General features: G+C 39.6%; 1 protein-coding gene across 1 annotated transcript in view; it reads left to right on the forward strand.

The window, feature by feature from the left end:
• Positions 1-7,055: 7,055 nt before the first annotated feature.
• Positions 7,056-25,810, forward strand: part of TRHDE (thyrotropin releasing hormone degrading enzyme) — a 382,857-nt gene continuing 364,102 nt past the window's right edge. Inside the window, exons 1-2 of the mRNA XM_047787208.1 lie at positions 7,056-7,960; positions 19,992-20,265. Coding sequence (XP_047643164.1) covers positions 7,056-7,960; positions 19,992-20,265 — 1,179 coding nt within the window. The remainder of the gene's footprint in view (positions 7,961-19,991; positions 20,266-25,810) is intronic.

Below are 25,810 nucleotides of genomic sequence, written 5' to 3' on the forward strand. Positions count from 1 at the left end.
GATCCCAAATACCTATTTCACCTAATTTTCAAGGCACCTGGAGAGTACTTCCTAGATATGAATGGGGAGATGCTCTCAGAAAACTGTGTACAGAGAAGGAAAAAATACCTGCTATCACATTGGCATAGCCTTATTATAACCCTGAAAGTAAAGAGACAGGGAGGATCCTTACTTACAATGCCATATGGTGGAAGGAACTGGGTCTTCCCTGGCAAACATCTCTGGGAATAAGCAAGAAGGAGGTACAGAGCCCCTCAAAGAAGCTATTCTTCAGTTCATGATTAAGAGATGCCATTATTCACACACAGGTCTAAAATTCACACGGGAAATACTATAATTTGTTTTTTTTTTTTCCCTTGGTTTCAAAGTAGGAATTCAATGAGTTGAAAAAAGAGTCCATTTTAATTTTTACTGTTACTGTGCAATATGTATATACTATATAGTGAAATATTTTCTAACAGAAAATGTTTTTCACTCAGAAATGACTATGTCTTTGACTAGAATACTGACTCAGTAAAACTATATTATATATTTTATATTGTTAAAAATAAAAAACACCATAGATCAAAATCAGCTTTCAAAAACTCAAGATTAGCAACAATTCATTATCTAAAAGAGAAAAACCACCCTATTTACTGAACTGTCTTTATCAACCCATTTACAATGATCATTTGCTACTCAAATTTAAGAAGATATTGTAATTACCCCATTTAATGAATTAATTTTATCCTTTATTTTTTAAATTGAGATTTAACTGACATAACATCATATAAGTTGGTGTAAAATGTGTTGATTTGATAATTTATATATTGTAACACAATTACCATTGTAGCATTCACTAACATCTCTGTCATGTCACATAATTATCATTTTACTTTTGTGGTGAGAACATTTAAGATCTAGTCTCTTAGCAACTTTGAGGTATACAATATACTATGTAATTACCTCATTTAAAAAGCTATAGTGATACAGATTTATATATCAAACAAATGTCTATCTGTGTATGTCTAGTAAGTGTAGGTTTTAAAAGATAATATGTTTTATTATTACATAGAAGAAGAGTGAATAATTAGGCAGAAAAGGGAAAAATCTGCATTAGAAGAAACAACAGGAGTTTTATGGAAAAAATATAACAGGGTATTTTATGTCTTTATGAGGGTATACATTAATATCTGTATAAGTGTACATTTGAAGCAGATACTTTTCATGGTTTGAAAGAGGTGCGGCAGTATTCAAATCATGTAAATCTGAATTGTCACATAACCCTGGGTCAAAGATACATTGCTTAATGCATTCAGGAGGTAAGATTTCTAAGGCATATAAACTGCTTGATCTGCAGAATGAAATAAGCTGTGGTCAACTCTTCAACTACTTAGTTCTCAATCAGGGATAAATCATGCTCTCCTTTTTTCTTCCTATCATTACAAAATTGTAATTATTATTCTGTTCAGGGTCATACTACATTTTCTCTACTCACTCATTTCATTTAATAAACACTCACATAGCACTTCTGGGGCAGGCACTGTACCCTCCAATGATGGGGGGAATCACAACTGTTGGGTTCAGTGCTAGACCTCCAGCACTTTGCCTGGCAATGACTTAATTTATGCAGCAAATATCAATTATTTGAGTAGATAGCTTACATCTGCTTACCCTGCAGGAAGTACTATAGCATAATGGTTCAGTGTACAGATGACGGAGTTTGGAATTCTGGCTCTACTAATTAAATGACTTTGGGCAAGGTACTTCATCATGCTGAGCCTCAGTCTCCGCATGTGTCAAATGGGAGAAATAACAGCATTGACGTGATGGGGTTGTTTTCATGATTAAATAAGATACCATCTAGTGCTTAGACAAATACTTGGTGGTGAGGTAAGCCCTTGAAAAATCTTAGCTATTATTATTATTTTCTTCCTGCCATATTTATCTAGAAACATGGATTTAAACAACTTAAATTCATGGTAAAAAATTATACCAGGATACTATTTCTATTTTCTGAGCTACTAGGCAAATCGACTAGTTTTATGGAAACATCTTCAGAAAGTTACCCAGTTTCTGTTCTGCTTTCAGAATTTGGTTTATGTCATGTCTGCAGGTCTCATGAAGAAACTGTAAACATTTCCACGATGCATTCTTTGCCTTTTTATGAAGCTTTCTTACTGAGATCATAAACCAAAGAGCTCACAGTGAACACTGAGGAGTTTTAACTAACCTAGCATTAGAACCCTCAAATAACAATACAACTTTTTTGAGATCCCAATCCTCTCCTCTCTGGAGAGAACAGTTAAATCTAGAATTGGGAATGACATTATGGATATCTGGTTATGCTTTTTCTTATATTTGCCATCTGGAGAGGCCCTTTTAATGCTGTAACACTTGTTTATTTTGCTTTTAAGTGTACTTATGAGACTTTTCTAGGCCTAATATCAGGTAGAATATATTAACAGATTAGAGGATGCTTTCCTTTCAAAATAACTTTATAATTTCACAGATTCTTATGTGAGAAAAGAAGACATAATCAAATTTAGATATAGAACAATTTAGATTAATCTTTTAAAATAAACAGAAGTCAGATAAGTAACAGTGAAATCAAGGTGTTAACTGTAGCTGGCAAACTACAGACATTATTAAATTGCACTGTCCCAAGTATGGCTACTTTTCAACAGTCCTCCTCTTTCCATCTTTAAGATGTTGAGGAATGTTCTCTCCAGGAGGGTATTTCTTGTATGAAATCCATTAACAATGTCAACAGATGCAGTGGTCAAATGGTATGAAAGTTTGAAATTATCTATTATAAAAATATAGTTTGTAATATTGTGAGTTCTCCTCAATTAAAAATTTCAAGTTATCACAATCTCAAATATCAAAATGCTTTTAGTGTCAGCTGGCAGCACCACTTTAGCTGGTGAACACAGACTTCCATCATTCACTGTCAGCATTGGTCTCCCATTAGGTGGGGTCTTCAGGAACACATCCCTCTCACAAAATACATCAGTCCTGTTTTTCCTGCCAAGTAAGCAGGCGTTATTTTCTTTCCTTCATATGCTTTTGCTAGTGTAGTGTATTTTTTTTATAAAGTCTCTTTACCCATTCAACTTTTAGTTTTTAATTGATTATTTGTTCCTTCTCAATGGAGATGATTAATTAAAAATCCCTGAGCGCATAGAGACTGGGTATTAGCATTGGAACTTCTTTCACAGATTTTGAGAACTGGAAGAGATATGAGGTTATCTAGTCCATCTCACCCCTGCACATTAACAAAGCAAGAAACTGAGTCAGTTAAGCAGGTCAGGCTAACGTAGGGAGGTGAAGGCAGATTAGTCTCTAGTTCTTTCTTCAGAGCTAGGATGCTTCTGGATGTGAAGTGCTAATCACATTTGAAGGGGCGGAGAATAAAAGGACACTTGAGCTGTGCCTCTACATACAAACCAGTGGGAAAAGAAAAACAGCACTTCAAGTGTAAACAATCAAAGAGTAAAGACTGTGCACATTCACTAAAAGTAGTTCAGTTTGATTATTCATAGGACCTAGGTGTAGATTTAATTACTAACTTCTTTTTGGCCTTACGTATATTAAATACTCAGATTGTTTTCACTTTTACAAGCCCCTAAATCAAATATGGCAAAAAATGGCTTTAAAGACATATTAGCTAAGGAAAATAATCATAGATTCTCCCAACAATAAATGTATTTCTGCGAGTAGCAACAGGCACTTTGGGAAGTCTTATTCCCCTGCATGGCTTTAGCATTGGCAAAGTCAAACTAACTCCAATTTAGTCATCTACAATACTGAAAGAAACTTCTTCATAGGAATATTAGTGAGCCATCTCTTTAAGACTTTTTTGTTAGGTATGCCATTTGATATTTTGCCTTTTTTGTTTTGGTTTGAGGAGGGTAGGATAGACACTCTCTAAAAAGTAACATTAAAATGGTATTATGCCAGAGTGTTTGCGTCTCAGGGGTAGGTTATATACTTTCAGAAATTAAAAAAGGAGGGACCTTTTATAACACTGATATGAAAAGAAGAAATACCCACTTGACCCTGATATTGAATTAATTGGGTAAAGTTACATTTTAGGGGAATCAGTGTTTTAATGAGTTGTGTTCACTCCAGGTTGGTAAGCTTGTGTCCACTCTACGGTCTCAGAAATAACCATCCACTAACTGAATCACAGCCAATAGAGGCTTTATTAATTGGTAAATACATTCTTTAATTCCGAAATTCTTGAGAGTTGCCTTGTAATCTTCAAAACTACATGGATAAAACACAAAGATTTGAACAAGCCTTCTTTGAATCTTTTCTTGACTACTATCATTTTAGAGAAAGTGGGTAACCTCTTCATGGAGATTATGGAGTGGTTCCCTAACTTCTGGGGGTGAAGGTGGTTCCAATCCCTCTTCTAATCCAAATGAGTTGAATCCATGGACTTTAGATCAAAAATCTCAAACTGCCAGACTAGTATCCTAAAGTCAGAGAAGCTTAGAGAGCTGCTAATAGTCACACAGCTGTTTTTGCCTGCCTATACTACAGGTTTCCTGATTTGGTGAAAACAAACTCTCCACTCCTAAAATGCTTACAGGCAGATACATATGGACAGCAAGAGCACAGAGATTTAAAAACAGAGCAGAAAAAAGTAACTTGAACAGAATGTGGCATTTCCCTTGGTCTGTTGCTAACGGCCCACATACAACATGCTTTAAAAAAAAAAAAACACACAAAAAAAAAACAACCCAGGTTCATCTTTTTACCATCATTTATAAATGATTCAAATGGACATTTAGAATGTACAGCATTGGGAATGTATCCCATGTGGGGATAAATGGCAAAGAGCTTCAATGTTCAGGGCTGTGGTTTTCAGGCTGAAGTTGATGCATATTTGGGCTCTTCTCTTTGGTCATGCTGTTAAAGCAAAAGATAATATTTTAAAGTCTATTTTCAGGACTCCAAAGCCAGTGACATTAAATATTCCTTTTTGTAAGAAAAACAATTATGGACATGATTTTTTTAATGCCTTCAAGATTTGAAGATATGAAAGAAATGTGTAAAAAGGAATTACTTCATTCTCTTTTTATTCTGCCCCTAAAAAAAAGACTCATGTCTATCACACTTTGTTTCATTAAAAACTAGAGACTGTGCCTCTGAACTGTTACTTTTGGGGTGGCTGTCTTCTGAATATTTTTCCAATTAGAGTTTTTCACACAGATTCTATAGGTTGGATATCCCATATACTCATACCTACTCTGCGTTATAATTTCAAACTTCTACAAACTTAGACAAGAATCCATAACCAGCCAATGGTCTATGAACCTGTTTGGATGATCCTGCTGTCAGCACAATTCCTATTGATAATCTAAAGCAGTTGAAACAATTTTCATGGTAACACTGAAAACTGCAAAAAAGTCATTGTGGCTGGGTGAAGTGAAAAACTGACCAATCACAGAATCTCAAGTAATGGGGCTCATGTCCCCAGCTTTTCTCAGTCTCAAGTTTTTAGTCCTGAATATTACACTTTAGGTATTATATTTTAATCATTTCCTCAACCTAAAAATAGAAATTATTCGATAGGAAAAAACATCTTTAGTCTTTACTTCCGGCGGATTCTAATATTTCCTTGCTAACCCTTATTTTAATACTGCACACCTGGACACATCACACAGTATAATATATGTAGTCAGGCTCTGGAGAATTTATTTCAATTTACATACAGTCCTTCCAATCCTCTGGCGAGCTTGATGTGAAATCTGAGACAGCTACATCTCCCCAGCAGGATCTTCCTTTGCCTCTTGGCATTAATAGCCAAAGGCTCTAACTGCTCCTCCCGGGAGGCGCAGTGGGGCTAAAGAGTCGGGAAGAGGGGTGACTGCGGGGCTTGTTGCGCTGAAGATTTACAATGTACTTCTTGCAGGCGGCTCAGCAACCCCCTCTGTGGCTGTGGGTGTCTGGTGTGACAGAGCGGAGAAAAGCTCTCTAATCTCCCAGTGCCTGCCTCTGCCGCTCAGCCGCTCCCCTCCCTCCCGCCTTCCCTGCCTCCTCGCGCTCTCTCGCTCTCTCCTTTGCCTTTCTGGGGAGTTTCAGTCCCTGAATGCAGCCAGAGTAGCTTTGGCAATCTAGACCTGGAGCCTGTGTATATATGCTCACGCACACACATGCACACTCACTCGCACACACGCACTCCGGCTCTCCCCACGGGGATACAGAGCAAACCCGGAGCTTCGTCTACCTGAGGGGGATGGCCCGGCCGGACACTTCTTGCTCACTTGTCATCTCCAGAGGTCAGTGCAACGTCGGAACCAGGGAGGCTCGCTGTCCGGTTTGCAATCTCACGCTGTTTGCCGCCACCACTGCTTAAAGTGTCCAGGCAGGCGGAGAAGGCTTCTCCAGGACAGATTCCCCGCGCAGCTCTGCGGCCCTGGGACTTCACCCGGCTGGTTCACCCCGGTCTTTTTTTCCTGGCCATTCCCTTGTCCCCGGCTACGGGGTGCATGGCTCGGGCACCTCCGCCGCTGCCGCTGCCGCAGCTGCTGGGAGTACATCACACCCAGAGGACTGAACGCCGCCGCCGCTGGAGTGGGGAGAAAAATCGGCAGCCCTAACTTCCCTCTCCCTCGCTCCCCCGTCCTTGCCAGCCAAGAATCCGCTGGAAGGCTCCCGCGGAAAGCCAGGCGAAAGCTCGGTGCTGGGGACTGCTAGCTGGGAGCCGCAAGCGCACAAGGGCGGGGGCGGCATGTGCCCCTGAGCCCTGCGCCCGCTGGAGAAGTAGCGCGCGTTGGGAGAGTGAGACGCTTTCCAAGTTGGGCGCGTCCCAGAGCTCGCCGCCCCGCACCTCGGCCGCTGGTATCCGGAGAGAGGCGGGGCTGATGGGGGGCGCCGAGGTTGCAGTCGCCTACAGCCAGAGCCCGTCTTAAAAGAACACGGGCCAGTCTCCCCAGGGTCCCAGCTGGCGTTGCGCCCTCGGTCCGCGTGCGCTCTCTGATGCCTGCGCTGGCTGTGGCCCGAGTGGCCCGCCCGCGGGGGGTGCCGGAGGGGGCGGGGGAGGAGGAGGCGGCGGCGGTGTGATGGCCCTGGACGGCGAGCGGGGGGAACAAGAGGAGGAGAAGAAAAAGAAGAAGAAGAAAAAGAAGAGGAAGAAGAAGAAGGAGGAGGAGGGGGCTAAGAAGAGCAGCTCACCCTTCGTGGCCACGATGGGGGAGAACGACGCCGCGCTCCGGGCCGGCGGCAGGGGGCTCTCGGACCCGTGGGCGGACTCCGTGGGGGTACGACCCCGCACCACCGAGCGCCACATTACGGTGCACAAGCGGCTAGTGCTGGCCTTCGCCGTGTCCATCGTGGCGCTGCTTGCGGTTACTATGCTCGCGGTGCTGCTCAGCTTGCGCTTCGACGAGTGTGGGGCAAGCATACCGCCCGGTGCCGACGGCGGCCCCGCGGGCTTCCCAGCGCGCGGCGGCAACGAGAGCCTTCCGGGTTCTTCACGGCGCGACCACCACGCTGGCGGAGATTCCTCACAGCCCGGGGCAGGCAGGGAGGACACTCCTGAGACCCCGTCTGCCCAGCCGCCGTCGGAGGAGGAGCAAGAACAGTGGCAGCCATGGACTCAGCTGCGCCTGTCGGGCCACCTCAAGCCGCTACACTACAATCTGATGCTCACCGCCTTCATGGAGAACTTCACCTTCTCCGGGGAGGTCAACGTGGAGATCGCATGCCGGAACGCTACTCGCTACGTCGTGCTGCATGCCTCCCGGGTCGCTGTCGAGAAGGTGCAGGTGGCCGAGGACCGGGTGGCTGGGGCAGTCCCCGTGGCCGGCTTTTTCCTCTACCCGCAAACCCAGGTCTTGGTGGTGGTGCTGAATAGGACCCTGGACGCGCAGAGGAATTACAATCTGAAGATCATTTACAACGCCCTGATCGAGAACGAGCTCTTGGGCTTCTTCCGCAGCTCCTACGTGCTCCACGGGGAGAGAAGGTATGGAGGGAGGCGGTGCCCGGCTGCGCCCCACCCAACCAGGCTGCTCTAAACCGCTGGGCAGCCGCCGACCTCTGGGACCCGCTAGCTTCCGACACTGGAAGCAAGGGATGGGGGAAGGAAGGGAAAGTGGGATAGGACCATCCCTCAGAACTCTCACGGTCTCCCAGACACCTGGTTCCTACTGCAGCTAACTCCACAAACTCACCTGTGCCAAATGCCACTTCTCCTCTAGTCTGGGACCCCAGCCCCGTCAAAGTTCCTCAGCCAGCTTTTTTTTTTTAAGGGTAATTCATAATCTGAGCGATGCCAGGTCAGGGTGACATCAAAAGCCTGTCAGGTTACCGTCCAGGAAAAATATGTGAGTACCAGAGGCTAGGGCAGTAGCATATCCCTGGAAGATGTCAGGATAGGGTAAGCAGGGCAAAAATCTAACCCCACCCGCCCCAGGCCAGCAGAGGCTAGGCTTTGGCCTCATGAAGTTTTACCAAACTGGACGTTGAGATTCTGAGCAGCAAGAGCCAGTCCCAGTGGCAAAGTAAGGGTGGTGGCTGATATGGCCAGTGCCAGGGAGAAGTGCTCCTGCTGGTGCTGCCAGCTCTCTCCTAACACTGAGTGATTCTAATTTGTTCATGAGTTACTACCTCTGGAAATAACTCCAGTGGTGAAAGGGGGGAAAGCTAACAGTCTCAAATGTCTTGTTAGTGAGTGTCTTGGATGCTTTTTTAGATTTGGGCAGGATTCTGTTTCTTTTTCTTCTTCCTCTTTTTTTTTTTTTTTTTTTTTTTTTTTTTTTGAGAGGCTGTGACTTTCATCACTTGTTTAGAGCTCAGGCTTCAGAGTCCAACAGAACTGGGTTCAAATCCCAGCTGCAACTCTACCTGTGGTGAAGTCTTGAGTAATCTGATTAATCTAGGTCACCAGTTCCTGACAATGACTACCTCTAGTGCTTAATGAGCATTTTGTATTAAACTCAGTCTTTCGAGAATCCTATGGGATTGGTGCTATCAACACTCCCTATTTTACAGATGAAGAAATGGAGGCATCAGGAAATCAAGTAACTTGTCATATAGTGAGCCAACAAAGCAGGGTTTAGAGCCTTTGGCTCCAGAACCCATATTTTAGTTTTAACTTGGGGAAATAATAATAACATCCTCATAGGATTGTTGCAAGTGTTCATGAGTAAATGCACTAAAAAGCACTTAGCCCTATACTTGGCATATATGAGTGTCTCATGGTAGTAAGCCCTCAAGCTTATTGTTGAATGAATAAACAAGTGATTATTGCTTTTTTGCTCAAGCCTATTGCATTTAAAATAACTTTGATTACTTAAAAACTATAGGGTCAGGGACAACCAAAATGAACTTAAAAATGAAATCAACAACCTTAGACATAGAGGCAGGTTGGAGCTTAGTAATGAGGCCACTGGCAGGGACTCCCCTGTTCTCAAGTGATTCTCATAACAGCAGAAAACTTGGAATCAGAGCAGTCCAGGGCTCCTAAGGTCAGCAGGTTTATCAGTGGAGAGCTGGGACTCAAACTTTGCTTTTCTGATCCCTGGTCTCTGGAAAGTCTCAGAAGAAGTTGATGTGGCTTAAGAGGCTGGGGAAACCTCAGTGTGTTATGGGAAAACACATAGAGTGTTATGGAGGAACCTCATATAAATAAATTGTCCAGTGCTTTAGTAATTGTATGATAATTAAAGGCTCCTGGAAATGAATATATAAATTATTCAGTTTCAAACTCCCAAGATCAGATGTGGATAATTTAATCCCCTTTCTATCTCTTTTTTTGACATATTCTAAAGAATACAGCTTAAACAGATTTTTTTTTTTTTTAAACTCATGGTCATATCAAATTTGGAGGGAAAAGGCATTGAAGGCAAGTTTGTATTTTATGTCAAAATGTCAATAGTGGGAGTTGCATATCATTACTGATAAATCTTGCTGTGGTGAAATAAATACTTCTAACACATCCTGTTTTTTGAGCCATGCCTAAATATATTTGGTGAGTTGAGCTTGTTTTGGCCAGAGCTTTCAAATTAACAGGGCTCTTAAAAAGACCAGATGTTCCTGCTTGACCCATAACTGATTTCTTGTACCTTAGTGCCTATTTGTATTCACACTCTCTCCTTCAGTTTCCCCCAAAGATGCAAGAGTTTAACCTGGTGCACATATGGCTAAACTCTGTATGCCAATAGCAGCATAGGATTTGGTGTTTCTGGAGATTCCAGGATAGTTTTTATTTCTAAATAGCCTCTTAGAGTCCTTGTTCCTATTTTTTCCTTTAATAACAGAGTGAATACGATAATTTCTTAGATGTTTCTATTGGAGTTGGTAAGGCAAGGGAAATCTAATCCAACATTTCACATTTATGTCAACATTACATATATTAATTTTTTTTGGCTGTTCTGTGGCTATTTGGAGAATTTTTAAACACACTGATATCGCGGACTCAGCTAGAGTTAGACTTCTATTGGTAATGATCTGTCCCCCAAGTGCAAAGTAAATTGACATTTTAAAAACATACTTTCCAAAAGGACATCGATGCAAAGTCTACATTTTCATTTGATTAATGATTAAATATCTTGGTCTTTAGTTAGTCATAATTTTTGCCAATTTAAGTAGCCAGATAATTTCTGTAATGAAAATAAATATTTAATCTGCCAATGGGGAGTCACACTGAGCAACTTGAAATATTTAAAAAGAGCAGTACTGCCCTGCCATCCAGTCTACATTACTCAATCTATGTGGAAACACCTCGTTAATACCCAGTCAATCTGATTCTTTGACCCACTCCTCAGAGGTCTGAGAGAAATAATTTGGGTCAGGGCAGGACAATTAGACTTCACTATGTGCTGTCTACCTTTGGCCCCTGAAAGGTTTCATCCCCTATAAACTATTGCAGGGAGCCTAGTTTTGTTCTACAGGGAAAACTTCCCTCTCTTGGTTCCCATATTACAGCAGAGAAAGGTTATAGGACAAGCTCCCCATTAGAGACCAAGGCTCTTCCACTTGAGGTAGATCATTTACTCTTGGTTGATCATTTGGCTGAAGGGAAATTCGCCACTTGTTGAACACTGCAAATAAATGGATTCGCTTACATTTGAAATGTTTACACACATCAGTAAATTGTCTCCAGTAGGCAGAATGCATACTCACTCTTCCCTCAAGTAGGTGGGCAGCAGGCAAGTACAGAGGATTGCTGTACTCATGCCATAAGATCCTACAGTGGAGTGTGCTTGCTTAGAATAGGGTAAAATCCTCATTTACCTGAAGTTATTGCTGTTTTGAGGTAGCCAGATGGTGAGCATACCCGTGTTCAAAGTAGGGTACCTTCATTTAGATCCAGATGGTTGGATTGAAAGAAGAAATTTACCCAAAGTAAATGAATGTTTTCTTCACTTTCAAAAGGGAGACTGTTTTTCTTTGACAAACTTCGGGTCTGTGACTTACCACAGTGGCAGAAGACAGAATGGGAAGAGGAGGTCTTTTTCTTTTAAGGGTTATTGAGAGGGAAACCATGATCTCCAAGTTAAATGGGAAGATAATATTGTGGTTCTCAAAGAGAATAGCAAATAAAGTCCTTTGCAAAAATCTTGTGGAGCGCATAGAGGATTTTATGGGTAGGCAGTTGATCATTTGTGGTATTAGCATACATGATTTGCTGCCTTATGCTTTTTCTGGAATGAATTCATAATCATGATATTTAATAAAAACAGGAAAACTACCATGTTGTTTTTATGTTGAAAGCAGCCTCATTTCTCCCATTTGCTCTGCAGAGGAGATATCTTAATGTGAGTGAGTTGGAATATATGGTTTTTTACCCTTCTATAGAAGGCTCTGAACTGAAAAATCCAGGAGAACCATTTATTTCTGTGAAAACTTTTTTATGATTCTTTAATGGACTTAACTCACTGTTTTCCTGTCAGGCACATATGGCTAAGCTGAGTCCACTGCTGGATTTTGGTCACAATTGAAAATGCCACCAGTAAACTAAATCTAGAAAGTATTGGGGGGAAAAGGTTTTTTTTTTTTTTTTTGGTCTTTTTAGGGCCGCACCCGTGGCATATGGAGATTCCCAGGCTAGGCGTTGAATCAGAGCTGTAGCTGCTGGCTTACACCACAGCCATAGCAACGCCAGATCTAAGCCTCATCTGCAACCTACGGCACAGCTCATGGCAACACCAGATCCTTAACCCTCTGAGCAAGGCCAGGGATCACACCTGCATGTTCATGGATGCTAGTCAGATTTGTTTCTGCTGAGCCATGGCATGAACCCTGGGAAAAAAGTTTTGACCATTTAATATTGACTCATTCAGGGAAGAAAATCTATACAGGTGGTGTTTGTCTTGCTGTGTTTTTTTTTATAGCCCTGGATAGTAATAAAGTATACCTTATTTATGAAAGAGTTAAATTAATTTGCTTGTGTTTTTATTTATTCAGAACAAGTCTAAACAGGGCCTGTCTGCTCTGGATCTCTCTCAGGCAAAGATAGACCCGCGACTGATTTTCTGTGTTTGGTTTGCATAACATGTTCATTTCGTCAGACCACTTTTTGCCACTGTGTAGATGGATGGGCTTGAGAGAGTAGTACAGGGCGATAGTTTAGGTTTTGCTTGAGGATGATGATGACATTTGAATGATATGATTACAAGATAGGGCTCACTTCTTTAAGCATGACTTCAAAGAATGATAGAAAAAGAGTGAAGAAGAAATAGCCTACCTTTAATACGCGTTGTACAGTCTGTACAGAAGGGCATCGCTCTGTAGTCCCAGGCTCATCCTCCTACCCACCAGCGTGATCATCACCTCATGGGCCTTTTCTTTGTGTGTCCTTTACATCCTTTGAGATTTACAGTGGTGGCTGGGTTCCTCCAGAGTTTTTCAGAGACCCATGCAATCCTGCTTTTTGCCACTAGAGAGTAGATGTTCTCTCCAACAGAGGGGATTTTGCGACATAGAATTTGAGAGACTATAAAGATGCAAACTACTTCTGGCCCTTTCCAGTGTTTTGGACAATCAGAATCGATTCACAGACAGGCACAGCTGGATGGTGATGAGGGTGCTGTGAGGGTGGAGTTAGACTGGCAACATTTTATTAGTGGGCCTGAACTGGGGTGAAGGGTCCCAGGCCCCCACTCTTGCCTTTCCTGCCTCCAGGTGTGCCTTCTTAGTCTCTGAATGAAGAGTGGCCCTAGGGTTTAAGGAAATCTGGCACTTGTGCAGGGACAGAGGGGCTCAGGTGAGTTGATTCCTCCCAGTGCAGACCTGTGTTGATTTGCAGGGTAATGTTTTAGCTTAATTATTTAGATTTTCCCCCAGGACTACACTCAAACCAAAACCAAAAACAAAATAAAACCAGAGTATGGAAAAAGAATGAAGTATTAAAATTTGTGCTGTTGGTTACTTTTTATTTCTTTTAAGAATAGGTTCAAGCCACTTTTGGTTGTGTTGCTGATGGAAATATATGTGTGTGTGTGCATGTGTGTGTGTGTACAGTGTGCACAGGGACATTCTGGGACCAGACTGCCTCGATTTATGCCTTGATTCTGCCACTCATTAGCCTTATGACCTTGGCTACGTTTCCTAATTGTTCTGTGTCTGGATTCTTTATTTGGAAAATGGGCATAATGATATCCTCTTCCATAGGATTACATGAGTGAAGTAATTTGTGGGATATGTGCTTACCAACTGTCAAATGTCATATGAAATATGATTCTATGATTATATTGTTACAAGGCTGGACATCTACTCTTTGAGCTGGTACAAGGTCATTCAGGCTCAATGTTGTTGCCTTAGGTGTCCCCTTACTAGCAAGACAGTGGGGAAATGGTCGTTCCTTCCATGGCTGTTTGTTTTGCCCCCTAAGCACAGAGTTCAATAAACAGGGAGCAAAAGAAGCAGAGCTTCTGCTTCTTTTGACGATGAATAAAACAGTGACGAGAAAGGCTGTGTGCTGTTTCACAGCCAGAGAAACCCCATGCTTGGTCCAGACTCTGTGAGATGGAGAAGGGTTGAGGAAGCAGTAGAGTGTGTGGAACAGAGGGAACGCACAACTCTGGTTATGGCACTGCTTTCTGTCAGCCACGAGAAAAGAAGCCAGCGACCGAAGGGGCAGGAGGGTGCCTTTTTTGTCACTGGAAGCCAGAACAGGAAATAGCAAAACCCCAAGTACCAGGGGATACAATTTACACGACTTTCTTTGAGTTCTACCAGTAGTGGTACTCTATAATACTTACATAATACCTTTTCTCTTTCTAATATTAAACAAATGAATCTTAGATACTAGTTTATTTATTCTAATGAATACCTAATATTACGGCTCAGGAAAGTAATTTTTGTGCTTTCATAATACTCTTCATCAGTGGTGATCAAGTACTTAGTACTCATTTTTGATGAGTATTTAGTGCATAACAATGAAAACAATTATGAATATTATGCTCTGTTTTTATAACACGATTATTCACATATGCACCACTTCCTACATACATATTGCTGGAATTATTGCATTATGCTTTTAGTTTACTAGAATGGTTATTTAAAAAAAAAGTCTACACGCTTGCTTATATCACTGAATATTCAGCAGGAACACTTCTCTTCTGAAATGGCAGAGTTTTAATGACTCATTGAAGTACATAAAAACACACAGTCTAAACAACGACCCATTTTGGCTTAAAATGTTTTGTCATTGAGTAATAATTTGCATTTTGATTAACAGCCTTAACTTTAAATGGAACATGTGTAACTTCCATGACCTTGTAACTTTGCTCAGTTACTGCAAACAGTTGAATAGTAAATAGGTGATGATCCACTGGATCATTTCTTTAGATCTTGGGAGTTTTTTATTACCAACCTTAAACTCTTGCAACACTGGGCAAATTGCAGTTGCAGTAGAAGCAAGTTCAAAGATCATTTTCCACTGAGCGTATGTGTGGTCTGTATAGATGTGGCCAAAACGGAAATCTCTCAGATATGCCCTGCCGTTTCGTGAGGTTCACTTGGTTTTGGTGGGTTCCACAATGAAATGTCATGAATCAATCTGAATACTAACGGCGTTATGCAAATGTTTGTTTCCTCTGCATGTTTTAACTTTATGAAAAGGCAAACTGAAAATGATGGAACAGAAATTGTTTGTATTGCATACTGTAATTTGTTGGCAATATCAACCAACGTTAATGCATTACTTATGCTGAATCTTATCATAATGACTTGACACAAGTAGCTTGCCTAGTGAACTTCCGCAGAAATAAGCAGAAATCAATTCTCTATATCCTTCAGAGGCAACATAGAGCTTTAAGTTCTCCTTCTTAGCTCAACCAAAATGTCAAATGGACAAGTTGTTAAGAAATCAAGTAATTTATTTTAGATAGAAGAGAATGAAAATACATGTATATTGTTCATATTTTTCTAGTTATGCTAAAGTGACATTCTTGGAATAACACTTCCAGGATGTCACTTCTGGAAGGAGAGTATTTTTTTTTTACAATAATAGAAGGATTCATTAAAAGATAAAAATGATTTTGTTTCAGAAAGCAGGAGAAAAATAGACAGCAAAAGACTTTTCCCCATTACCTTCTGCTGCCTGCTGTTTTATTTTACTTCTTGCTCTATTTACATATGTATTTCATAGCCTTACTATATATTAAAGTGTTTTCTATTTTTAATGAATTTTTTGTATTTTTTTCTACCTGGTGTACAGCTGTCACCTCAATCCATCTCAAATTTACTCAGAAATCAAACTCATTATTTTCTCCTCCAAATCACCTTCTCTGGAGGTCTCTGATATATTTGTAATGACAGTAAGCAGAAAAGAAGTCTCACTTCCACCAATAGAAGGCAACCATAAAATATATGCAGTGAAGACAGGATTATATTTTTGAAGCGGAACAGACACTGTTGCCTGTTGAGGGAACTGAGCCTGAAGCTGGCTCTCTTTGTTAGAAGGGAGGCTCTCAAGGGTGAGAGAGATGTTGGAGATAGGCAGGCAATACTGTGCTCTGACAAAACTGGAACCAGTAAAGAGCAGACAAGGTGCTAACTCAGTATGTGAGCCGAAGCTTTCTTTTTTGGTCACGCTCTGGGCTTGCAGGAGTTTGCAGGAGTTCCCAGGCTAGGCTGGGGATCGAACCCGTGCCCCAGCAGTAACCTGAGCCATGGCAATGACAACACCTGACTTTTAACCCACTGAGCCACCAGGAAACTCCCTAAATCAAAGCATTTTTTTTTATTCAGTTTTATTTTTAAATGATTTTTATTTCTACAGTGTTCTGTCAATTTACTACTGTACAGCAAAGTGACCCAGTCACACATGCATATATACATTCTTTTTTCTCACAATCAAAGCTTTTTTAAAGCCTTGTTTCTGTGCTACCTGTATTCAACTTGCTTCCGTCCGTCTCCGACCCTTAAAGTAACCACCTAAGCTTCAATACCACTTCTTAGGCTTCCTCCTCCACAAAGCCTTCCTGCAGTTCTTAAGAGCAGCAATTCTTGCCTGGATTAGTTCTGCCTCTCACGGAATGATTGCAGTGTCTGGAGACATTTGGGTTGTCACAGCTGGGGAGGGGGCTGCTACTGGCATCTAGTGGTAGAAGCCCAGGGATGCTGCCAAACACCCTACGGTGCCCAAGAAGGCAGGACAAAGACAAATGACCCAACCTAAAATGTCAGTATTGTTGAGAAGTCTACCACTGAACGACCAAATGCTTACATTAAAAAAAAAAAAAAAAAAGTCATTAGTGCCAAGGTTGAGAAATCCTACTTTGGGGGATGTAATTTCTTCATTCATTTTCCCTCATTGCCATGGCTTTTTGTAAGATTCCTGTTTAGGCATATGTTTTACTTATTTTATAAGAGTATAAACTCCTTGAGGGAGGGAAGCGTATTTATCTATCTTTTTTTTCCACAGTATCGAACACTCAAAAATGATGACTAAGAGAAGCAAATGCATTATAGATCTTGTAGTAAAAAAGCTATTTAGCAGTAATGTAATATTTTAACAACATCTCATCAAATTCAGGGAATATTTTATAGCTAATTTTTGTTCCAAGTTCTAGGATCTCGAGCTTGGAAAAGACCCTAAATGTAATCTAGTCCAACTGCTCTTCGTTTCCAAGGGGCTTGTTTTGATTTGCTAAATACTGAATTGAAATTCAGTTGCAATCATCCTCAGGTGACAGACTGTGAAATTGGTATTTCCTCATTTAGACATTATCAGAATATATGCTAGCCCTTGGTGCATAGATATATACTGTGTGTATGAATTCATTAAGAGCATTAATTGCAGAAAAAGTCACTCGATCTTTATAGTCCCTTTCAACCCTGAGAATCAGAGATTTAAATTACTAGCCTTACTCACATATTTACTTACTATGGGAGGCAGAAAGGGACTTGAACACAATATGATTCTTCTGCATAAATATTTGGTTTATTAATTTCTCATTAGCTCAGAGGTATTTAGATTTTCTACATCTAATAAATTCCTACCCTTTAATTACTTAATATCAAAGACACCTTTGATTTTTACTTAATGACTAATACATTCTAATTGCAACCTCTCTGTCAAACTCTTCTAGAACTTTCCCCTAGTATTATTAGTTGTTTTTTATGTATCATATATATATTTCTCTTTCCAGGTAGATTGCAAAGACCTTAGGACAAAAATGATTATGTTTTTTTTTTTAAAAAAAATCCTGCCATGTACCTGATATAGTGAAAATCTCATGCATAGCAGACAATATTTGTTTTTTAATAGCTGGAACTGGAGCTCTCAGATACCTGAAAGTTAAAAGGGAACACTTTCCCTCATATATTAAATTCCATAGGTATTTTAAAAATAGCTTAAGTAGAGAAATATGAAGCTCAGTGGACATTTTAATTAATAAAATTGAAACTTAAAATTCATGAACATAAGAAAAAAGCATGTGGAGAGAAAACTGTAAATGGGTGCATTTAAAAGTTACCGACATTTCATTAAGCAAAAACTATATTACTATCAGTAGAAAAATAAGGAAAAATTACCAATATGCTGGCAAATTTGGAAAGAAGAAGCTTTATTATCAGTAGTCAAGTTAAAACATTGTTTATAAATTATGGCTAAAGATTAATTTTACTGTTTTTGAAATACAATTACCTTTTACTTGGACACAGAAGTATGAATTCTGCTTTGTACTAATTGCCCGTGTAACTTTGGATAAATCACTTAACTCTACTGGAACTGCTTTTTCACTTTAGAAATTTACGAGGGCTGGACAATTTGTTTCTAAGATTGCTTCCAACTTTAACCTTATATTTTTCTGAAGATTTATAGTTAAAACTTCTTTCCTATATATTATCTCATTTTATCATCTCGACAGTTTTGTAAGGGAGGCCTGGAAATGTTATTATTTTCCTTCTGCTAATGAAAAAATAGACTCAGGCAGTTAAGTGATTTACCCAGGCCTGGTACACAGCAGCTCAGTTCTGTTTCCTAGATAATTCTCAAGACCCTTCTCTCTGCGAGTAAGAATATAATTAATCTTAAAAATATCTTATTTTTCTCTATTTTAGAACTAAGCTTTTAAAAAGTAGGCCCTCAGGGATACATGTAAGCTTCATAATTTTAAAAAGGTATAAACATTTACATTTCATGGTTTGAGCCAAGGATAGCCAATAAGATTCAATACACATGTCAACCCCTATTGATTGTAGTAACTGCCTGAAGTGCTGTGCTGAGAATAATTTTGAGGCCAAGTTTGGGCTCAGTGGGAAAGTGTGCCGTGTTAGATTAACCACAAACACTGTGGATGAAGGAGAGGGGAGTGGTGGCAGAATCACTTGTGGGGGGAAAAGGCCTTTTAAGGGAATGGCTGCAGCACTAAGTAATGTTTCACGAAGGGTCTGATATTGACTTGCCTTACGTTGTTTTAACTGGTATTTTTTAAAAAGTTTAATTAACTTATGTCATGAATGTTTTCATAAATAATGGCTCTTCTACGTTAAAAGAATGTCCTTCTTAAAGTACTTAATTTGAGTGTTTTCATGTGTAACCCTAACAGGGAAAGAATGTAGAGGGTGCCTCTAGTTTGAGTTTTAATGAGATGAAACTTTGCAGCTTGATTTGAAAACTTGAGAGCATTAAATATTATAATATATATATGCACACACATTGACATGGTTATTGTATAGATATGTTAACTTATTATGTTCACATATAATATCATTTATATAGTAAAGATATTTTATGAGTAGTAAAAACCAAAAGGATTTTCCACTGTGTAATCTCTGGATTATTCTGTGTAAATGTGTTTCAGCGCTCCAAAAAAGGTCGAAGGTAATGCGAATCCATGGCTACCCTTTATTAGCTGCCTGTTGGATGCTATTCATCCATTCACAATGATGGGTGCTTTACAGCCCCCTTTTTTATTCTATTAAGCTTTGCAATGCTTTTTAGGTTAGGCTTGATTATTTCCTTTTAAGCAATGAACTCTACACCTTAGGGAAATTTAGTAATCATCCAAGATGATACAGCTAAGAAATGTCATGGAGCCAGAATGCAGACTGAGTTTGGTGGGGTTTCAAAGTCCTTTTCCATCATAAAATTAGGCCGTGTCTTCCTGAAACTTGAGGACACAAATGTTTCTTAGTGATGATCTATGTCCTACTTATATCTGATGGCAAGTTTTGGATTTTGGTTTCTCTGTCTTTACTGGTTATAAGCTTCAGAAAAGAGTGAAGGAGAACCACTATCTTCCAGCACTTGCCAATATGATGATGAGTTGTTTTTCTGTGAATGTAATGTTTTGTTGAAGAAGCATGGCTCAGGGTTTAGAGAATTTACTTTAATTGGGACAAAAACTTCCCTGAAGAATTTTTATTGTTGAGGAAATACATATGAATTATGTTTTCATGCTATTTATGCACTTTGGTTCAGAAAAAAAATCTTATAATTGGGTAGAAATATATGATTTTTATCAGTAGAAGCATGGAAAGTGTTTATAACTTAACTCATGACATAAATGTAATTGAGAATGTCATTTTCTTTTTTCTAGATTCCTTGGTGTTACTCAGTTTTCACCTACACATGCCAGAAAGGCATTTCCTTGTTTTGATGAGCCAATCTACAAGGCTACTTTCAAAATCAGCATCAAGCATCAAGCAACCTATCTATCTTTATCCAATATGCCAGTGGAAACGTCTGTGTTTGAGGAAGATGGATGGGTTACGGATCACTTTTCACAGACTCCTCTCATGTCCACGTATTACTTAGCCTGGGCAATCTGCAACTTCACCTACAGAGAAACTACCACAAAGAGTGGGGTTGTAGTAAGTATTTTAAGCTTAATGTTGTCTTTGGATAGACTACACTTATTTCCAAAATAACAATGAATCATTTCTGTTCTCTTCACATGTTATATAGCTGAATTCTTTCCTTAATCCTTGGAAGGAAAATTATCCTCCTGGTTTCAAAGATTCAGACAGGAACTTCTCTTCTATACCCTCTTTTCCAGCCCTCTTATTACTTTAATCACTCCCCACCCCTGCATTCTCATCATCTCCTGATTATCACTGGGAACAGCTGTTGTCTGTTATGGGAAATTGCTTGTTTTTATTTATATGACTGGGAAAGCTGTTTCTTTTTATTGTGAATTTTTTTTAAAAAAGACTTTGTTTTAGTCTTTTTTGGCTGCATCTGTGGCATGTGGAAGTTCTCAGACCAGGGATTGAACCTGATCTGCACTTGCGACCTGCAGCCACAGCTGTGGCAACACTGGATCCTTAACCTGCTGTGCCACAAGGGAACTTCTGTGACATATTTCAAATATACAGAAAATGTGAAGAAGAATGTGATAAACTTCACATACCTACTGGCCTAGCTCTATAGAATCTAAACATTTTACCACCTTTGCTCAGTCTTACTTAATTTTTGAGGAAGTAAAACATTTTGGATAGAGTTAAGCTCTCTGTGTATACCTGCCTCATCTGAAAGCCTCACCTGTTCCCTTTGAGATTAACTATTGCCTTGAATTTGGAGTTTGTCATTTCCAAGCATATTATCATACACTTATTAAGAATGTTATTAAGTATCAATCTATTTACAGTATAGTCCATGCTTTAAAATTTCATATGTGATTTTATATTATGGATAGCATCCTGAAACATGTTTATTTCATTTTATTTTTTACTTTAAATTATGTTTTTGTGGTTTATCTGAATGGAATGGTTGAATATATCAAAATTTGTTGTCCTTCTGCAGATGAACATTTTAATTTTTCTGATTTTCAGTGATTAACAATGCTCAGTGAACTTTCTTATACATAAGTTCTGCCTATAATGTACAAAGTTTATTTTAGCCCATAGCACCCAAATGTATGGAAATGGGTACTTAGAGAAGGGTGATAAAAGAGGAGAGGCAGAGAATTCACTCTCTGTATTAAATTTATAACGAGGGGAGTTCCTGTGTGGTTCTGAGGGTTATGAATCTGGCATTGTCACTGCAGCAACTCAGGTTGCTGCTGTGATGTGAATGCGATCCCTGACCTGGGAACTTCCCCATACCATGGGTGCAGCCAAAAAAAGAAAAATAAATACATTTGTAACAAGAACTAGTTGATTTCTTTATGGTAGTTACCACTTGTGACACCATGGTGTTCTGAGCACTTTTTACATGCTGTTGTGTTGCATTAGTCAGGCTAGGTTAGGCCTTGCCAACTTAACAACTTTCTCTTCATTTCAGTGACTTACACAATAAATATGCATTTATTTGAATTTTCATGTCAATCATTTTCCCAAATTGAGTAGAGTAAATTTAAGTTTAAAGAAATAAAGTAACTTTGCCAGAGTCAAAAGTAAGTAAGTGGTAGAGCAGCAAGACAAACTCCTATCAGTTTGATCACAAGTTTTGGGCTGCCCTCCCCGTGCCCTAGGAGCTCTGTTTCACCATTTCACCTGTGCGTCTATACACAAATTCAGATAATGATTCTCCTTGTCCAGTGGCCATCATATTCATTGTTGCTCAAACATAACAGAAGAAGTGAATAGAAATCTATATTCTTATTCTATAGGGAGTAAATAGTTTTGTATTTTTTAATTTTTAAATTTTTATGAGTCATTTTATTTTTATTTTGACAACATAAAAATGTGGTTAAAAGGTCTTTAAAGGAAAAATATCCTAATAATCCCCACCCTATGTTTTTTCTTCTTTTTTTAAAATTTAACAATTTCACTTTTTTTTAAATCGTTATTTCCCCAATACATTTTTTTTTCCTACTGTACAGCATGGTGACCCAGTTATACATACATATATACATTCATTTTTCTCACATTATCATGCCCCATCGTAAGTGACTGGACATAGTTCCCAGTGCTACACAGCAGGATCTTATTGCTAATCCATCCCAAAGGCAATAGTCTGCATCTATTAACCCCAAGCTCCCAATCCACCCCACTCCCTCTCCCTCCCCTCATAGCTTAAGTTGTGAATATTTGGTTTGGCTAAATAAACTTTTCTCACTGTTACTTTCAATCTCAATCACTATAGAACCTATTTACAAAATAAAATATGGTGCATATAAAATTAATACCATTATTAAAGAACTGGGTATAGTGAATTAATCTACATAATCATGAAAATAATGCCCTAAATGTTTTCTGTAGAAGGCTAGGAGACATTTTGCTCTCTTGGACTTATACTCATTTGATATGTTCAATTCATCTCATGTTTGTTGATGTCTCCTATGGATACCTCAAGGCTATGTATGTTGGGCCATACACAGAAAAGGAATACCAAGACATCTCCTTTCCTTTTACATCTTCAGAAGTTGATAACTGACTTGCTGTGGGTCCATGAGCAGCACAGGGTACACAGGAAATGTTTTCTCCTAGTATGTTTTCTCTAACGTATTTTAAAAGTGTTCTCAGTTCTTCACAATTATGCTTGTTGCTAAGTGACCCATATTTAAAACCAGACACACTCTAATTATTTAGATGTGACTTTCATTAGAGTTAAGAATTCAAGTAATTAATAAATATGTTTAAAGTTCCTACTTAATAATTTTCAGGTAGAAAAGATAAAACATATTACCAGAGAACACTGGAAGGTTAACTGAAATAAAATTTTTGTTGTATAATCTAAAATAGTAAGAATAGTAAAAGGGAAAACAGAATTACTATTGAGAGCCCTTATTTATCAACTGTGGAGCTCAAGTTTAAAACCTAGTTCCTTTTTGTCACCCTTTGGAAAGCCAATCTATTTTCTTTTTATTACCATTCCTTGTTATTCCTGGGAACACATGGGAATGATGTTTCTGAACTCAACAGCTGCAAGGGGTGGAAATTTAGCTTTAGAATCTTGGGTGTGGGATGGGCCTATGAAATCCAGGTGATCATTTTGGGTCAGAAGCTGAAGCAGTTTCCTTTGGGATATGAGAGTTTTTCTTTCTAGGGCATCTTTTCTTTACCAATTAAAAAGTGATTTGTGTTTGCAATTAAATAACCTTCTCAGTTTGCTTCCTGACAGTAAATAGTTGGGGGTCTAAGGCCTATTTTTGTTTTTGTACTGGTTCTGTTTTAAGTCCAAACAGGTATAATTATGTAAAGAACTGTTAGCTTTTTATATATCAGGTTATATCCATTCCATTAGCCAAAACTGTACATACAGGTCTCATTAGGATGATCGTTTGTTTACCTTGAGACTTTGCAGAATAATGCCCATAACATTTCTAGATGCTGTATTATTCAACAGAGAGGGTTTATGAGGCACACCCTTAAGAAACTTAGAAAGTGTTTTCTATTTTAAAAAAAGATCTAAGGGGTATCATTTAAGAGTGTCTGGAGTGCAGTTCCCATTGTGGCTCAGCCCTTAACAACATGACATAGTCTCTGTGGCTGTGTGGGTTGGGTTTGATCCCTGTCTTCACCCTGTGGGCTAAGGATCCAGCATTGCCACAAGCTGCAGTGTAGGTCACTGATGTGACTTGGATCTGGTTTTGCTGGGACTGTCGTGTAGGCTGACAGCTCAAGCTCTGATTCAACCCCCAGCCCAGGAACTTTCATGTGCTGCAGATGGTGTCATAAAAAGATATAGAAATAGTGTCTGAAGTCTTATGAAGTTTCTGAACATCCTTGGCTTCATCTTTAAATCATGTGCTTCTGACAGAGACTTCTGCCCACCTCCTCAAAGCCCTTTCTTACTTTAAGAATCTTTTGCCACCAGGAGAGGCTGGGAAGGAGAACAAGTTTAATTTCAAGCTCAGCAAGTCCTGGCTCCTTTCTATTTCTTCTAAATTTTGTTTGGAAACTGGACGGTTTGTCCTTAAGCTCATCTCTCCTGTTTTGCATTTTTCATGACCAGTGAGAGGAAGCCAGGTGGCACTTTCAGTGTTCTGCCTGGAAATATTCTTAGCTAGAAAGTATAGTTCAATAGTTATATTTCTTATTTTCCATAGTGCTGCAGGTAACAGTGTTACCAGACTTTATTCCACTTAATAAAAAAGGTCCCCTTTCCTTCAGCTTCCAATACCACTCAGCTTAATAGCCTTCAAGCTCTCACCAACAGCTTTCTTGAGGACCGTTACGCTTCTGCTAAAGAATCTCCTCTAGGATCTTCTAGCTTTTGCCAACTGTCCAGTCCCAAAGCTAATGTCATGAGTTTTAAGGCTTTTGTTGTGGCAGTGCCCCAGTCTTGGGTACTAAAATAGATTCCAGAGCTCCCATTGTGGTTCAGTGGATTAAGAACCTCACCAGGATTCATGAGGGTGCAGGTTCAATCCCTGGCCTTGCTCAGTGGGTTAAGGATCTGGTATTGCCGTGAGCTGCAGTGTAGGTTACAAACATGGCTCAGATCTGGTGTGGCTGTGGTGTAGGCCGGCATCTGCAGCTCTGATTCGACCCCTAGCTCAGGAACTTCCATATGTTGCAGGTGTGGCCCTAAAAAAAAAAAAAGAGTTTTTTAAAAAAATGCCCGATGAATTCTACGGGTCAGGAGTATGGACAGCACAGAGATGGGACTGACTCATCTCTGCCCTTTGATGTCTGGGCTGGGAAAGCTTGACGACTGGGAGTGACTGGACAGCTTGAGGCCAGCATCATCTAGCAGCAATCTTTACTTTCTTTACTTATTGCTGGCTCTTATCTGGAGCATTTCTGAGTAGTCTCCCCATGTGGCCTGAGCTTCCTTGCAGCATAGAGGCCTGACGTTGTCAGACTTTGCCACTGGTGATTCAGGCTTCCAAAGGTAAGTGAGTGCACCAAGAGATTTGCACTGCACGTTTGTTCCATTATAAATTGTGTATCGATGTATTAGTCACCATCATTTTTTCCACCCTCTTCCTTTTACGAAGTCAGAGGCTGTATTATCCTTTCTGACCTAGTTTCAAAAGTTAAACATTGTCAATGTTGGTTCATTCTGTACTTACAAACTTAGTTGGTCCAGATTCTAGGGAAGGGGAATGTAGTCCCTATCTTTCAGTGGGAGTGTTATCAAAGAATTGGAAGGTTCGTCAGAAAACCACCACAGTTGTTATGAGTATTATAGGGATTCTAAAATCACAAGCACAGTACCTGACACATTGTATTCACTCTGATGAAGACAGTTAAATTGATGATATATTCAGGAATAGGAATAGGTAAGTTTGAGAGGTAGAGGGAATATAGATTGTGAAAGGACTTGATTCCTGGCTATATTTTAAAGTTATAATTCAGTTAACAATAAGAACCACTAGAAATTTAAGAGCTGGATGCATGATATGTATGCTTTTTATAATCTCCCTGAGAAAAGCATACAAAATATGTAGACATGAAGAGATTGGAAATGGGGGTCCATTTAGCTAAGAAACTCTGGATAAAAGAGTATAGCCATGAAAAGCATTTT

This window comes from Phacochoerus africanus, chromosome 7 (assembly GCF_016906955.1).
Source record: "Phacochoerus africanus isolate WHEZ1 chromosome 7, ROS_Pafr_v1, whole genome shotgun sequence".
Lineage (NCBI taxonomy): Eukaryota > Metazoa > Chordata > Mammalia > Artiodactyla > Suidae > Phacochoerus > Phacochoerus africanus.